This window comes from Bactrocera oleae, chromosome 4 (genome assembly GCF_042242935.1).
Source record: "Bactrocera oleae isolate idBacOlea1 chromosome 4, idBacOlea1, whole genome shotgun sequence".
In the NCBI taxonomy this organism is placed as follows: domain Eukaryota; kingdom Metazoa; phylum Arthropoda; class Insecta; order Diptera; family Tephritidae; genus Bactrocera; species Bactrocera oleae.
This window is the reverse complement of record NC_091538.1, coordinates 6,107,356-6,123,222: the sequence shown is the minus strand read 5'-3', so window position 1 is coordinate 6,123,222 and position 15,867 is coordinate 6,107,356. Positions and strand designations below refer to the sequence as shown.

The following is a 15,867-nucleotide window of genomic DNA, read 5'->3' as shown; positions in this document are numbered from 1 at the left end:
TACTTCACTGACGACAATTTAAGCGGATGAGACAGCGCTTGTTGATTGTTTATTTTGCTGGCAATTGCGTAGTCGGGCATGAGGCTATGACTATGCAGGTGGAGGGGGGGTAGGTGTTTGATGGTTAGGGTGTGTGCGTGTAGAAAATTTAATGTGCCCGGCTTTCTAAAATGGATATACATTTTTAGTTTATTGGTCCTCAAAGTACCAGTTATTTTTCTCCAAAATGTCGTTATATTTAGGTGAAAGCAGTATTTACGTTCGTCTTAACAGAATTCTGTCCGGTGACAATAACTAAAGAAACAGCTCTGAAAGAAAAGCTACATAGTCTTATCTTTTCCACAAGTATAGGTAGTAAGTTGGACTAAGTAGCAAACCTTAACTTAGTTCTTCCCTTGAAACTGAAAGGAGTAAAGGCATTTATGAACACAATAGTTGATTAGCCAACTATAAAATTGTTACATGAAGCTTCTACCGTTAAAAAATATTTCAAATATCTTGAATTCAGCGAGGTAACTATCACTTCGAAGCAAATGCAACTGTTGCGAAATGACACAGAAGTGTTGCACAAGTCCATTGGGACTTCGAATGGTTTTATAAACTATGACAATAGTTGTTCAAACAATTACAAGCAGTTCTCAAGCCCCAGCGTCATTTCCTGAGCTCTTACAAAAGCTCCACTGATTTTTCTTCAATAAAATCACATTTATTACATTTTTCTTTGTTGGCGCGCAGTCTTGTATCTACTCCACATAACTGCTACCGACAAAGCACATGTCGCGGTTGTGAGTCAACCATCATTGGCTGTTGAATGCGTGCTGTCGCTTGGTTTTTTCTATTATTTTAAGTACAAAAGTTGGGTGACCTTTTCAAAAATAATATAGACGGTGCAGAGCACATACTCATCTATGCATTTGAAATACTTGTAGGCAAGCTTATAAGCCCCATGTAGCCTAAATTTGGTATGCATTAAAATTTCATATGTCGATTGTGTGCAGTTGTGCGGCTATACGAGACGTCAAAATTATAAGTCGTCGCATATGTTTTCAATAGCTTTTTTATACCCTGAACAAGGTATTTCAAGTTCGCCACGAAGCTTGTAACACCAAGAAGGAAGCATCGGAGGTTCTATATAATATATATGTATGTATATAAATGATCAGCGAGACGAGCTAAGTCGATTTAGCCAACTCCGTCTGTCGGTCCAGACTCTGTATACATGATATATATGCCAATTACGGAAATTTTTCATACGTTCTTTTCTCCCTAAGAAGCTGCCGATATCGAACCACTATAGCTTCTAGCTGCCATACAAACTGTTCAATTAAAATCAAATCCTTTTATGAACAACTTTTTTAATTGACAAGATGTCTTCATGAAATTTGGCATACATTATTGTCTAAGGAAGCGCTAAAATATTCGATCAAAGCGTTTAAATCGGACCACTATACCATATAGCTGCCATACAAACTGATCGATCAAAATCGAGATAAAGGTCTTTTTATACCTTTTTTTGCTATTAGAAATGCAACTGTGAAGGGTATTATAGCTTCGGTGCTGCCGAAGTTAACAGTTTTTCTTGTTATTAGCTTATTTTCTTATATTTAATGCAAAAACTTCGTCATCAATGAAATGGCAGTTTGTCTCTGCATTGTGGCGCGTCAAACTTGGTTGTTGCTTTATTATGCCTTAGTTAGGACTAAAATGCATGAAATACACACACATACACATGTACCGTTCAGTATATGTCTGCCAGCAAATGACTTGTCCAAAATGCGCAACAAAAGCGCTTATATTTGTATAGTTTGAGTTGCAGGGAAGGATATTGTCATTATTTGTTGTTTTGTTGTTTTAGTGGATTTCATTTGCAGAACAATTGTGTTGTTTTTAGAAAAATACGGTTTATTCGAGTATTTGCTGTGCCTACGAACGGACGACACTCGTGAAAGCAACGCGAAGTGGCAACGCAAAGTCAAGAAAATAAAAGTAGTGAGTTCAAGAATAACAATAGAGGCAGAGAACGTCGCTATTAATAAAGCAAAAAAAAAATAATATTCGTAATAATTAAAATCAATAAAAACAACTGAAAACGCTAATCAATAATTAATAAAGAGGTGCAAATCACAGCTAATTCAATAAATATAATAGCACAGAGGGACACAGAAAGAGAGAGAGAAAGAGAGAGCGCAAAATCATGTCAGACGACAGTTTGGACGGTGATTTGAACAGCGCCACTTCAAGTCCCGAAAAGCGACGCTCGACGGTACCCGATATTTTACCACATCAACGCAGTTTCGAGAAACGTTATAGTCACATGATTCATAAGCAAATACTGGAGACGGGCGTGAATAAGGAGGCGCTGCAGCGTCAAATCAATGCATATTTCTCCTGTGGTGGCGCAGGCAGCAGTGGTGGTGGTGGTGCCAGACACCGACAGAGTTCCACTCAGGAAGATGTGAATGAAAATGTGACAGAACCTGCAGCTAAGGGTGAGGGACAAGTGGCGCAGGAGCGTGTAAAGCGCACTGGAGAGGAGAGTAGAAGGACGTTGGATAAAGCAGAAACTGTGGATATAGCTGATTTGCAGGGCGCAAAAGTTTCCGGTGATTTGTAAGAGAGCTATGCATAGTTATTTTTTTAAGTTGCATATAGGGTGAGCCGTTTATGTTTTTAATGCAAACAAATTGAAAGTCAAAAAGTATTGGTATTGAAAATAAAAAATTTTCAAAAACTATATAACTAAATAATTATTTAAGGGCTGTATTGGAATATTTGTCTGGCGTTGTGGAAGATTTTTGTGCTTAAAATTATCTCAAATCCAAAAAAAAAAAATTTAATTTTGATGAATACAGGTAATGATCGATGGACTAGTCAAAATTTTAATTTTTGACAAAGTGTCGGCTTCCCAAATAATGTCGACTTTGGTGAAGAAAACTTCAGTGTCGCTTAAGAAGGTAGAAATTACTATCAATTTTTTTTTTAATTTAAGTCTTAATAAAGCTTAACATATAATAATTTTTGGAAAATAAAAGGCTCTGTTTTACTGATACGTGTGTGGCTTGGGCTATCTTAAAATATTTGAGAGACGCCACTTAAACCTTTGGGGGTTTTATTTCTGCCCTAGTGAGAATGGTTTCATACTTCTCGTTTGGGTTTATATGCAACTCAACAAAAACTTCTTAAACTGGTATGTAGGATTCTTTGAACCGTATATATCACCCTGTGTCGATTCGGAGCTGTAAAGTTTTGTTCTGCTAGGTCCTAAAATCAACAACGCGAAAGTGAAAGTGTGGGCTCCGATCTAAAGCAGCACGCCACTTCGGGACTATAATGCCAAAACCACTTGTACATAGACAAATCGACAGAAAAGCTAATGAAATCAATTGCAGTCACCACATAATTGGTAGACCAATTATGCCAAGACCATTTCTTGCTATAAACGTACATACATATAAACATACATAGCACAGTGGCTGCGTTAATCAAACTTGAAGTGATATTTGTCTGCGTTATTAACATTTCACGCACTTTGTCGACTCCCTGGGCCAAGCAAGTGAATATTCAAGCTGTCGTTGGAGATAGATGAGGGTAAAATTGTTGGCGATGAGGCGGTGGGGTGAGGAAATCAATTAAACAAATATAAACACGTACCTATGTACATATGTATGCTTGCCTATATAAATATATATAAATAAATTTTAACATGCCGCGCTCTATAGTCCATATTATAAGGCATGATGAAGGCATTTCGAACCCTACAAAGCCGGTGTTGGCAGTTCATTTGTCGTGACAGTAAATCGAATCGGGAAGTGAAGTGCTTATGTCAAGTGGTTGGACATAATGAAACGGACAGTGCTGTAAGAGCGCCATGGTCAGCTACTTAAGTGTGGACAGCTAAAGGGAGAGAAAGAGTGAAAGGATTTGCGAGGAGCAAAGTAGGCTGTCCGGGGGTATGTACAGGATGCGGACGGCGGCTGATTGTACGAATACTGTTTGCATTTGGCAACACTTGAACGCCTCAATGCTACACACAAAGCAAGTGCAGCCAATTCACTGTAAACACATACACACACACACACACACAAACACTCAACAACAATGGCGTTCGCATTCAAGTGGAATTGATGCATTGAAATCGGCATTGGCGACAGGATAATAGTGTGCGAGATGTGGCAGAGTTCGTGTGGTTGGAGCGTAGCGAATGGCAGAGAAAATGGCTCAAGTGGCTGGCATTACGAATTCATAGCGAAGTCGGGTGTAAAAAGCGTTCGAAGGTACTCTTTGTGTATTCTTTTTTTGTGGTTAAGCATGTGGGTAAAACGGAAACGGCGCTACCAAAGCAACAAGTGGCTGCAAGTTTTGCTAATGCCTTTACAAGCATTTGGCGTAAAGGAATTGCTTTCGTGAAAAAATTCGGATTTTTTCTATTTTCTTTGATGAAATGTTTTCTCAAAACTGTTTACCGACCGAAAAACGCACAAAGGTACAGGAAAAGTATGAAGAAATATTTTAAGACGTGGAAAATTAGTGAAAAGTGAATATTTGTAGCTTGTACAGTGTGTAAATGTTTTAAGAATTTGAGCAAAAATACATCAACGATTTTTTTGTTTATTAGGAGGTGTCTTTTATTTAAAAAAATCAGTTAAAATTAAAATTAATAGCAACTAATGTGGAAATGTTGCCTACAATTAGGCTCATTATGAATGAAAATACTTAACACACGATGTATTGAAGACAAACACCTAGAGAGCTTCTCTGAGTAACTTTTTCATATCGGAACTACACTCATATGTTTGATATTGGCTAACGGGAGACGTAAAAAGTTAAAAAAAGAGTTTCTATAAGTTAAATTTTGTCTAATTATACCTAATGTTAAAATGTTGCTTACAATTAGGCTTATTAATAATGAAAATACTATCTATCGAAGTCAAATATCTAGCGAGTTTCTCAGAGGAGCTTTCGCAAATAACAGATACACTCAGATGTTTGGTATTGGCTTACGGAAGACAGAGAGCCATTAGAGAAAACAGTTTCTATAAGATACATTTTACCTTGACCAAAACTTATGTAGACATGTTGCCTACAATTAGGCTCATTATAATATAACAGTACTTAACACATAATATATCGAAGTCACACACATAGAGAGCTTCTTGGAGTAAGTTTTTCATACCATAAATATACTCAAATGTTTGATATTGGCCATGGAGACACGAAAGCATTTAGAAAAAAAAAACAGTTTTGCCTCAACCACAGCTTATACCCTGTAAGTCATATTCTTTGCTCATTTGGCAACCGTGGCGTCTGGTCTTAGTATTTAAATTTTAATAATATAGTAAATTTTCTAAAGTTCCCTAAATGCGCTAAAATTATATATAAAATCTTTTGACAAGTTCATAAATAATTTCATAAGCTTGTTGAGAATTATAAAGCGCTTTTAAGAAATTAAGTAAGAATATTTTAATTGTTTAAAGGACACTGTACCTTCACCACCACCCATTACACAGTAACTATCTGTGTCTATTAAATTGAGGCAACTTGTTGAAATAAGCTACCACAAATACGGAAGTCAATGTCAAAGCATTCAAAGGAGGCAATACAAAGTGGTTAGATAAAGTAAAAGAAAAGAAATCATAAAAAGGAGAAAGGCAGCAATTTTTTCGTGCGCATACAAGTGATAGAAAAACTTTGAAGCAGCAAAGAACAATGACAGCGGATATAGGAAGTAAGAAACTGGCAAATAGTTTCTTAACTAACCAAAAAGTTAAGGCGAATGCACCGGTAAAGGAAATGGAAAATGTGCAAATAGCATTCACTAGGAGAATTAAGCAGAATTTCACGAATGAAAGCAAGCGAAAAAAGTAAAAATGGAATATATAAAATGATAGTAATTTACTACTGAGTAAAGAGTACTCTTAGCAAGTGAGCTCCCCCCAACACAGATAAGTCGAATCACATCCTAAATCAACTTAACGCCGTCTTATGAACCACTAAATTATGCGTTGACCTAACGTTTACACTAAGCATCTTGAAGTGTAAATAAATTCATTTTCACTTGCCAACCTGCATAATAAAGTAATAAATTATGCTCGCATGGATTAAATTAATGCTTGAGATTTTGATGGAGGTACTTGTACTTGAGAGGTACTTCTAACTAGAGGTGATTTAAACCAAGCACTTAAGTTAGGCGGGTTTGTATGCTGTGAAGAAAAAAATGCATACGTCTACACAGTGAAGATAAAACGATTGGAAGTGCTACTCGGAAAGTGCAACTTTTGTCTGTATTTCTCTCTATATTTTCTGAAAAAGTCGCATCAAATTTATCTTTCATAAAAAATACTGGCATCGATTTTATCAATTTAGAATTATGTTATCGATGTTCTTCTATATATTTCCGGTGAAGAGAAAATAATAAGATGAGAACGGACTACCTACCGTCTTCTTGATTAATGGCTAAGGAGATTAAGGATCAAGGAAAGAGAGAGAGAGAGTGAGAGAGAGATTAGAATTAAATATAATGGAACCTAGAATCAATAAAATGTCTGATGTAAAAAAACGATTAATATAATTAAGGGGTGTGCGCGTCATTTTAATCAGTCGTAAATTTTGGATGAGATAATCAAAACAATAAAGGCTATATCAGATATAGTCGATTAATTTAAGGAAACCAAGATGTATCAAATCCTCAATTGAGAAGCAGATCCGTTTCTCAACGAACAAAACTTACTCTATAAGACTCTTGCTGTCTTATTATACGGCGCAGAAGCATGGAACCAAACCAAAATGAGAAAGCACTTGGAGCATTCGAGAGAACTGTTTTCCCCAAATTTTCTGGAGCCGTCCGTGAACGCTGAGTACCGAAAAAGGTGGAACTAATATGGATATAATTAAGCGCAGAAAATCCAACGAATGCGCTGGTTAGGCCATATCCTACACATGGAAGACGATTCTCCAAAAAACGCTCTTCGATTAGAGACAATGGGTGGACAATCGAAGCCTGCAATTGGTTTGCACAATTGGCGTGACCACGCAAAGGATATACGCGACTGGCGAAATTTTGTGTTTAGGACAAAAATCACTCACAGAACTGCCATAAATCGGATAAAGATATTTCATTTTCATATTGGCTATTTTGGAAAATGAATGCTTTTGGTGACCCAAGCGAAAACACTATTTGTTTTGTTAGCCTTACATTTTTACATTTCTCTTAAAGAATTGTTATAATATAATAATCTTAAGACCTACGAATCGCAAACTATAAAACATAACCTCAAACGTTTTACTGCTATCGACTCACACTTCACTTCAATGCCTCTAAAATAAATATATGCAGCGAAAATCAAGTTAATGACTGGGAACAACCCCATAACTTACGAAGCATTAAAGAATTGATGAGCCACTAAAGGAAATTCAGAAGATAGCACATTCATTTCATTAAGTGGTGCGATAATATTTTTTCTTTTTTTTTCTTGCTTATTTTGTGGTAAACCACAACACTTCACCGAGGTGAGATGACGTCGTATTTTATTCATGACTTGGCAGCACTGCGAATGGAAGGAGTGAAAATAAAAGTGAAGTAGCTGTAAATGAATAACGGTAAATGGACAACTTCCAGGTGATTGAGCAACGCATTTGATTTGCTTAAATTACCGTGCGCCGACAGACAGAATGCCGAGAGCACGTGAATAAGTGCGAAATGAATGATGGGAATAAGAATAAAAAGTAATCACATAAATTATGTGGCGCTGCATAAATTGGCCAGCTAACTAACACTAAATGGACTATCTCTTCCGGCTCATATGTGGTACTCACCAACAGTGGTCAGCAGCATATTATCCAATAACAACGCAATGGCCACAATGATCAAGACGAGTTGTCGTGAGCCGCGCCAGCCGATCATCCAATTCTTGAGCGTGGCCCATGAGCCGGCGGCGCCGTAGTTCTCCTGCCGGCAATGATCCGGCGGTGGTGGTTGCGGTGTCATATAATGGCGTCCTGGTGTCTTGATTGCTGCCGGATCTGTGTGGGAGTTTGGTGTCGGTGTTGCTTGTGCTGTCGCTGTCGCTGTTGCTGTTGTTGTTGCGCCACCGACGCCAAAAATGCCAGCGCCTGCTTCGTTGGCATGCTGTACGCTGTTGTTGAAAATTTTGTTGCTGCCATTCGGTTGTTGTTGCGGCTGTTGCTGCGCTAATCTTTGCTGTTCGTTGCTCCACTGGGGAGTTGGTGTTTGCTTGAAGGGATTCCTGCTGGGTGTATCGTGCTGGGCCGTGCTGCTTCTGTTGTGCTGTGCGGTTGCGTCGTTTATTGTTGTTGCTGCTGCTGTTGCTGGTCCCGCTGCAGATGATGATGCCAAATGACTGGTGATGTGCTGACTGAAGTTTTTTGCTCCATCTCCAGAATCAGTCGATTGCATTGCGCCACCCGCTTGTTACTATGGAAAATAAGAGGATAACGAAAGTGTGGTTGTTAAAAAATAACGGTTTGTAGATATTTTGATTAGTTTTTAATGAATTTAAAGCTTGAGTTATAATTAATTTAAACCGATTAAATTTTTTTTCTACTATCGAAAGGCATTGGTTAGTAAAAATGTGTGCTTTTGGGAGTTCGTACGACAAGTGCATGATAAAATCTTAACTGTACTGTTTAATTTTTAATATATCTTAGGTTGTTGTTCATAACTAAATTTATTTTTGTTTACTGAATTTTTGCTGGCCGATTTTGTCAACCGAAGCCGAAACTTTAACATCCGAAGTTGTTACCGACGTATTTTAATGTCAGGGGCCAGAGCAACTGTAACGTCATTATGGTCTACGAATTAGTTGAGTTCGTGAGACCACAGATCTCTATTTAAAACATTTCGTTATTAGTAGCTATTCTAATACTCTCTTGAGAAGGCCTTGAAGTCATAAGTCGTTTTATTTGAGCGGGATTATCCTCGTATGCTTTCTAAACTAGTGAAGGTGTCTTTAATGTTGGTTATGCTGGCTAAATGTTCCGCTTGGTGACAAAAGCTGGTTCGAGTGGTATTAACAAAGTAACCTTAATGACATGTAAGTACCCCTATTAACCTTTTTTTCCTTCAATCCTTTCTATTTTCGCATGCTTCCATTTATCGCACGCAAATAAAATTCTATTTCACTTTCAAATAATAACATTTATGTTATAAATCAGGCATAAAACATATTGATATTCGAATGCAAATGAAATCAATGCCAGATAAAAGTAGATTACGAGATTAGAGAAGAATTTTTCGCTGAGAAATGTGACTATACAAGAACAAAAGGAAAAGCGACACAAAAAGAAAAGCAATGTATGTGAAAGGTAGTAAAAACGACGACACACAAATCGGATCAAATAAAAGTTAAGTGGCTGATGAATGATTGTTACTTAGCCGAATAGTGCACGAGGGTGAGCTTTGCTGCCGGGAAGTGTGGTGGGAGAAAGCGATGGTAGCAAAGCAAAAAATATGCATGTAAGATTACTTAGGACTTAATAAATATGTAGCTGTGCGAAGAAGACAGCCTTTCCTACTGTGGCGAAGAGAAGAGTGAGAGATGTGTAATGAAAACCAGGAAAGTCGGCTAATAGACAAAAGCTGCTTAGGCTTATAGATGACAGAATAGAGTATAATAAAATTACATGTTTATGTGATTGTGGAGGTATGGGTGGATTTTTACAAGGAGTTCATAGTGTTTATTATTTAAAGAAAATAAGATTCACGTTTTCTTTCATTTAAGGAGCACACCTAATGTAACATGTAGATTTATATATACATGTTTTAAGAATACACAGTAAAATTAAAAAAAAAAAAATTAAATATGCAGTGATTCCGCGCTTCGCCGTAGATGAAACCTTAAAAACATTCCCTCTAGAAGTTATTGGCTGAACAGTAAACTAGTAAAAAGATCAAGAATTGATAAAATGATGTTATTTTAAAAAAATTACAATTTTACCCAACAAATATTTAAAATGAAATGCAGAAAATATCTAAATTACTAGTTAAAACAATAATTTAAGCTTCTCTGCAGCTAATAAGTGAAACTGCAGGCTGAAAATATATACATCGCCGCCAGAAAAATAGAAATTTCTTTATTAGCATATTCCGCTTTGTCTTGTAAAGTAATTTGGTTATACTATGGTCGATAATAACTAAACCGTGCCGTTAACAAATAACACTCAAAAATAAAATAAGAAATTTGAATGAAATTTTTTTTATAATTTTTTGGTCACCCAACCTCTTACAACAGCATAGCGCCGAAACGAGCTTAAAACTTTATAATAAAGCGAACTTTTTCTAACATATAACATATACATACATTTTTTTCCGTAATAATGTAATTTTTTTCTTAAAAATAAACTACTTGTATTATACAAGTATTAGACAATTTCCTATCCCTGTGAAAATTCTTGCGTGCAATCGCTTTATTAATTTCTTGCAACTTTTATTGCTTTTAAATGTTTCTCGAGCAAATTAGTTTTCATTATTTCACTGCAATTAGCCCTCACTACAACATTGACCTGATTTAAAGTCTTTACTTTTTAAAACCTCATTTTCTCAGCTATTGTTACTCTCAAATTGATACAAAAAATTGTATCTCTGCACTCATCTTTATTTGCTTGTTTTCAATTTGTTGCCATTTAATTTTGTTAATTATATTATACGTTTTGATTAAAATTTCTCTCAACGCACTGATTTAATTAGACACCCTTAATTGTTTTTTGAATATTCATTAACAACAACAATGTTTTTACGGTTATTAGAAAAATGTGTCTGTTCGCAACACGTGCTGCCAGTTTTAATATCAATTTATAATAGCGTACAAACATATGTATAATACATGTATATACATATCTATGTCATATATGTAATATAATATATATCATATATGTAATGTAATATATATCATATATGTATGTAAGTATGTATGTGCATCATTGCATACTACTTCAAGCATACATTTGCTTGTTTGTATGCATATGTGTAAATTAGAAAATCACAAAAACAGCTACATTTCCATATTCATATTCTTTTGGCTAATTTCCTTCTAATGACGTTTTAAAGCCGCGAAGAAAACAAAAATGCGATGAGAATACAGTTGCAATGCATTAAATTATGAGCAGTGCTTATAATCAGTACTCGTAATCTTTAGAATACGGCAACAAAATACAATTTTTACAGTTATCTTTTTTAATTCGGTATATAATATTTTGAGTATGATTATACAATTTTTTTTTGTTGAAAAATTTTGTACGATTTTTTTTCTTCTTTCTTAAATATCTAAGTTTTCAATTAAAGATTGAGTAATTTTTTTTTTGTTTATTCATGTCACCCTGTAGAAAATATGACAGAAAATTTTATGAGTGTGCAATTAAAGGGCACACCTAGCATTCAAAAAACAATCAAAAGTTTGACTAAAATACAACCTTTTTTTTTTAAAACGCCGCCATTTTGTCAATTTTTGATATTTTTCAATCGTAGAAGAATGTTCAGACAATATCTTCTAGTAGCTAGTTATTTTAGCTTTCTTCCACGGAGAGGGTCGGAATCTTTGCAGCGGTAGGTTCTCTACACCGCCGACAATCGCGTGTATCTCGAAAAATACTTAATAATTTTTTTCTTCAAAATTTTACTGCGCATTTTTGAAATATGTTTAAAAATTTTACAACAATTATGTTGTCTTTTTTAGTGTACCCCTTAGTTTTCCATTTTCACTAGTATAGGTTTATATGCGTTAATTCTCTTCTTGCTTGCTGAAGATGCTCTAATTTGATATATTTTATCATACTCTTTTTTTTATTAATTTAAAAGAGTATTCGAAAGTTTTTATAGAATTAGAAACAAAACTTTCTATTCAAATAAATAAAATATAATTACTGTGTAGTATATACAACAACACACTTATATTTTAGCGCCTTGCGACCGTTCTTCGCATTTATCTACTATTCAAGCAAGCAAAAAGTGTCGAAGCATCAGCAGAAGTCGTCAATTATGACAGCTTTTTGATTTAATTGACAGTGGTTAATTGAATTTATATGAACCGAACTTCTACCAGCGCGTGTATATATGTGTGTGTCGCTCCGTGTGCAAAAGCGTAAAAGAGGAAGAATTGTAACGCAACAGCTTGACAAATGTCAGAAAAGCATACGCGCTTCCATTCAAACGCGCCGAAAATAGACGAACCAACCGTATTGCGATCATAGCAAAAACAATTTCAGCGGCAAAATTGTTCATTGAAAGCCCTTTGCTTGAGGCGCAAAAGACGGCTTGTAAGGAAGCCGCTGCCGCACAAACATTCTTTACTTCGCACCCCACTTTCTACATGCAGCGTTTCTTCTGATGTACCATTTACCACAACGCCTTTTCATTGAATTTTGCATGCCACTTCCTTGCACCCATCAACCCCGCGCCGTCATTGTCAAAGTGTGCGTTCAATCGACGGTTTAAATGAATTATGAAAATTGAATTTCCTTAGAAAATTTTGTAAATTGTAAATTGACTAGCTCTTCATTTACTTACTCACTTTCTAACACGCCTATTGATTGCAGCAGTGTTTATATTATATATGCACATAAGTATGTAACTACAAAAGCGTCATTTTTATTTTGCAAATTCTTCAAAACTAGTAATATTTTTCTGTTAATCTACAAAATACATACATATTTTTAAATAGCTCTGTTATAGCGGATTTTTAGTATATGCTTTTTTTTTTTTTGAAGAATTCACTTGAAAGTCTTTTACAATGGTTAACGAGAGAAAAACGTCCTCAGTTATTTTCAATTTGTTTTAAATTTTTTCAACAGTTTTTAAGAAAATAGAAATAGAAATTTTTTCGTTAGCAATCGAACAGCTGTTAAAACGGGCGCTGGGCCAGTAATTGTGAAGATCACTGAGAGAAGAGCGAAATAATTTGTAAATTAATATCTGTCAGAAAATATATTAATATATCCCTAAAAGTCGTTCCGTTACGCCAGTAGTGTTGTTGTATGCATTTAGTTACCGCTTGCCTGAGTATTAGAAGACTGTTACCAAGTTCACTACGTGCAGAGTGCGTAATCGTACTTGTCGGCTAGTGATCGGCTCTTCAATTTTCAAACGAACATAGAGAAATCAAATAAGAATTTAGAGGCTTCAATGTGTGAGTATCGCTTCCCACTTAATTCATATTTTTCACCACAATATTGAAGAATCCTTTTGAAAAAAGATTGGACTCGGTCACGATATATTCATTGTTCAACGATCTGTCATCAATTTATGCTCTAAATAATGGATTTATATACGAGTCTTTGGCACAAAGCACACTTATTTGAAAAGGAAAAAAAAAATCATTTTTGATTTAAAATGTAAAAAAGATCATAAACATTATATTTTTAACTTTTTTAAGATTTTTGGATTTGGTTTAAATTCAATTAGTAGCGCTCACTTACGTTTAATTATAAATTTTATGTGTTCTCAGGACGCATACAAAATGTATACTAATATACTCGTACGAGTATATGTACATTTGTATTTTATCACAAAGTCCACGTAGTTCTAACTCATACACACGCGTTCTTATTCAAAAGAAATATATTTTTAATAATTCTATAATATATTCTCTTTACCATATATATTTTTTGCGTATTTTAAGCTTTAACACGAGCTAAGCAATTACAAACGGTACTATATAGCTTAATTATGCAAGTAATTAACAAATATTATTCTCGTGCACTTTTGCTTTTCCTCTTCTGCTACTTTTGCCGTGCTTCCTTTATTATTTTGTTATTGTGTGCAGCTGAGTTTCAGTTAATTCATGATTTCCGATTGTGTGACTGAGCACAGAAAAACTGTTAATTTATATTTTGAGCTCACTAAGCATATGCCATATATAATTTTATAATACTGTGCCATAAAGTAATTTTTTTTTCATATTAAAATCGCAAGAAATAGATATTGAGTACCGTTTTTAGTTGTTTGAAACTTTCTCGCGCACAAATAAACAAGCAGTTAAAAAATTTCTTTTTGCTAAAATTTCAGTATTTTAATAAAAAAGTTTACTTAAAATTTTATCACGTAAAATGCGCGCCAAAATACTAGCTTATAAAAGTGTTGATCTAACGGAAAGCGCTAAGCGTGCTACCCACACTTGTCCAGCGTGCTTGAATGCCGACAGACGACTCAGCTCGATGCGCAACAGTCGGTTAGTAAGTAGGCGAAAAATCATAAGAAATCTTATATCAAATGTGCTGTGTATATATCATAGGTAGTATATGTATATATGTATGTATATTTGCAAGTCACTATAAGATTGCATGTTTCGAACAATTTGACTATAACCGTCGTAGTACCGGAATTCGCGCACTTGCAAGAGAGCAATTCATGTCACACATATCGAAGAATATGTACATACATACATATGTATATATGTTTATTTGTATAAAGGTATATACGATACATCTGGATAACATTACGTTTTCTGGACTCACACGTTGTCGCTACAAGTGCTCAGAGCTTAGTTTATTATTATTATTATCATTATTTTGGTGTGTACAAATAGTACTCTTGCATTTCTATTTACATATTTCGCTTCTTTCATTCGCAAAAAAGTCGAAAAATAATAAAGTGCAAATATAAAGCGCACAATTTGCTTAGAAATTGCACGATATTTACGCTCTTTTCATAAACTATTAATCTTTTATGCAAATTTGTATTGAATAAAGAATATCAGCTGTTGTGTATATTTGATACGCAGTTATATACATACATACATTTTTGCGAATAAAATGCTTGAGTTGAGCAATGTAATTGCGTTAAATATAACGGATAACAATACGAGAGATCAATTATTATTGATTGTCAGTGTCGATCGCGATTTTGTTGCTTAAAATAAATAGAAAGAAATTTTAGTTCAATAATTATGATATTTATACTATAACAAATAAAAAAAATCTATAAACTGTAATCCGACTGGAAATTACTTAACCAATGGCAACCAGCAATAACAGGTTCTTAACAAAGAAAATAAAATCAATCGATCAAAAAAATATTGGGCTAAGTGTATTCAAATAACTACACGTTTATTGATTTACGGTAAAAAAAAAACGCTTAAGTAATTCTTACATCATCATGATTTACGGCGCACAAAGAATATTTGAGAAGAATAATTTGACAAGTATATATGTACAAGTATTTGTACGTTTTCTATAAAAAATTGCATTAAAAACTCATTGTAGAGTGAAAAAACATAAAAGCAACAAACAACGAAAATATTTTTTTAACTGTCATATTCAAAATTAAAGCGGCTTGTGTTCAAGACGTCATCTAAGGTGCGTGTATGTATATAAATACTAAAACACAATGTAATTTATTAAATAAAATTAGTTGCGTAGGCGGATAAAAACGTACAGAAAAATCTGCCTGCTTGTAATGGTATAGAGTATTGGTCATAATAAATGAGATTGAAAAAAAGAAATATTATAAGTTTCTAGGTTATATATATTACAAATGTTAAACACTAACAATATATTAAATTAATAATAATAATATAATATATATATATGCACATGTCAATAAATTTATCAATTAAAATTTATATGCTTTTTCATTACTAAACTTTATGTTAAAATGGCAACACTATTAGATATAAATCTCTACTGTTTAACTTTTGCAAATATTTATCTAAGAACATCCAATAGTGTGAATAATTTGTATTTGTGCGTTAGATCTCAAATCATAATTTTATGTGATTATCTTATTCATTTGTTTTATAGTGCACATGCAGAAATCCGCCTTGTTACTAAAAGTGTAAGCGTAGTGTTAGTTTTTGCGTCTATCGATTATCGATACTGTCATTTTTTAATGGTAGAGGGTTCTAATTTAAATTTACTTTA

General features: G+C 34.3%; 2 protein-coding genes across 7 annotated transcripts in view; one reads left to right on the top strand and one right to left on the bottom strand.

Moving 5' to 3' along the window:
- Vmat (Vesicular monoamine transporter) overlaps positions 1-15,867 on the bottom strand; it is a 38,594-nt gene that overhangs the window by 13,856 nt on the left and 8,871 nt on the right. For 3 of the 6 annotated variants that reach the window (XM_014246589.3, XM_070107879.1, XM_014246587.3), the window contains one exon: positions 7,813-8,431. In XM_014246589.3, the coding sequence (XP_014102064.2) occupies positions 7,813-8,413 (601 nt within the window). In that variant the 5' untranslated portion in view covers positions 8,414-8,431. Of the gene's footprint in view, positions 1-7,812; positions 8,432-13,425; positions 13,586-13,938; positions 14,100-14,121; positions 14,142-15,867 lie in introns of those variants that run through there. The other 3 variants (XM_070107878.1, XM_036374710.2, XM_014246588.3) reach the window with 3 other exon arrangements.
- Positions 1,895-2,753, top strand: LOC106626764 (uncharacterized). The gene has a single exon (XM_014246590.3). The coding sequence runs from the start codon at positions 2,195-2,197 to the stop codon at positions 2,612-2,614; it is 420 nt and encodes a 139-aa protein (XP_014102065.2). The 5' UTR covers positions 1,895-2,194; the 3' UTR covers positions 2,615-2,753.

Excerpts from the sequence above, each read along its gene's own strand:
- LOC106626764 (XM_014246590.3), top strand. The coding sequence starts at position 2,195 with ATGTCAGACGACAGTTTGGACGGTGATTTGAACAGCGCCACTTCAAGT.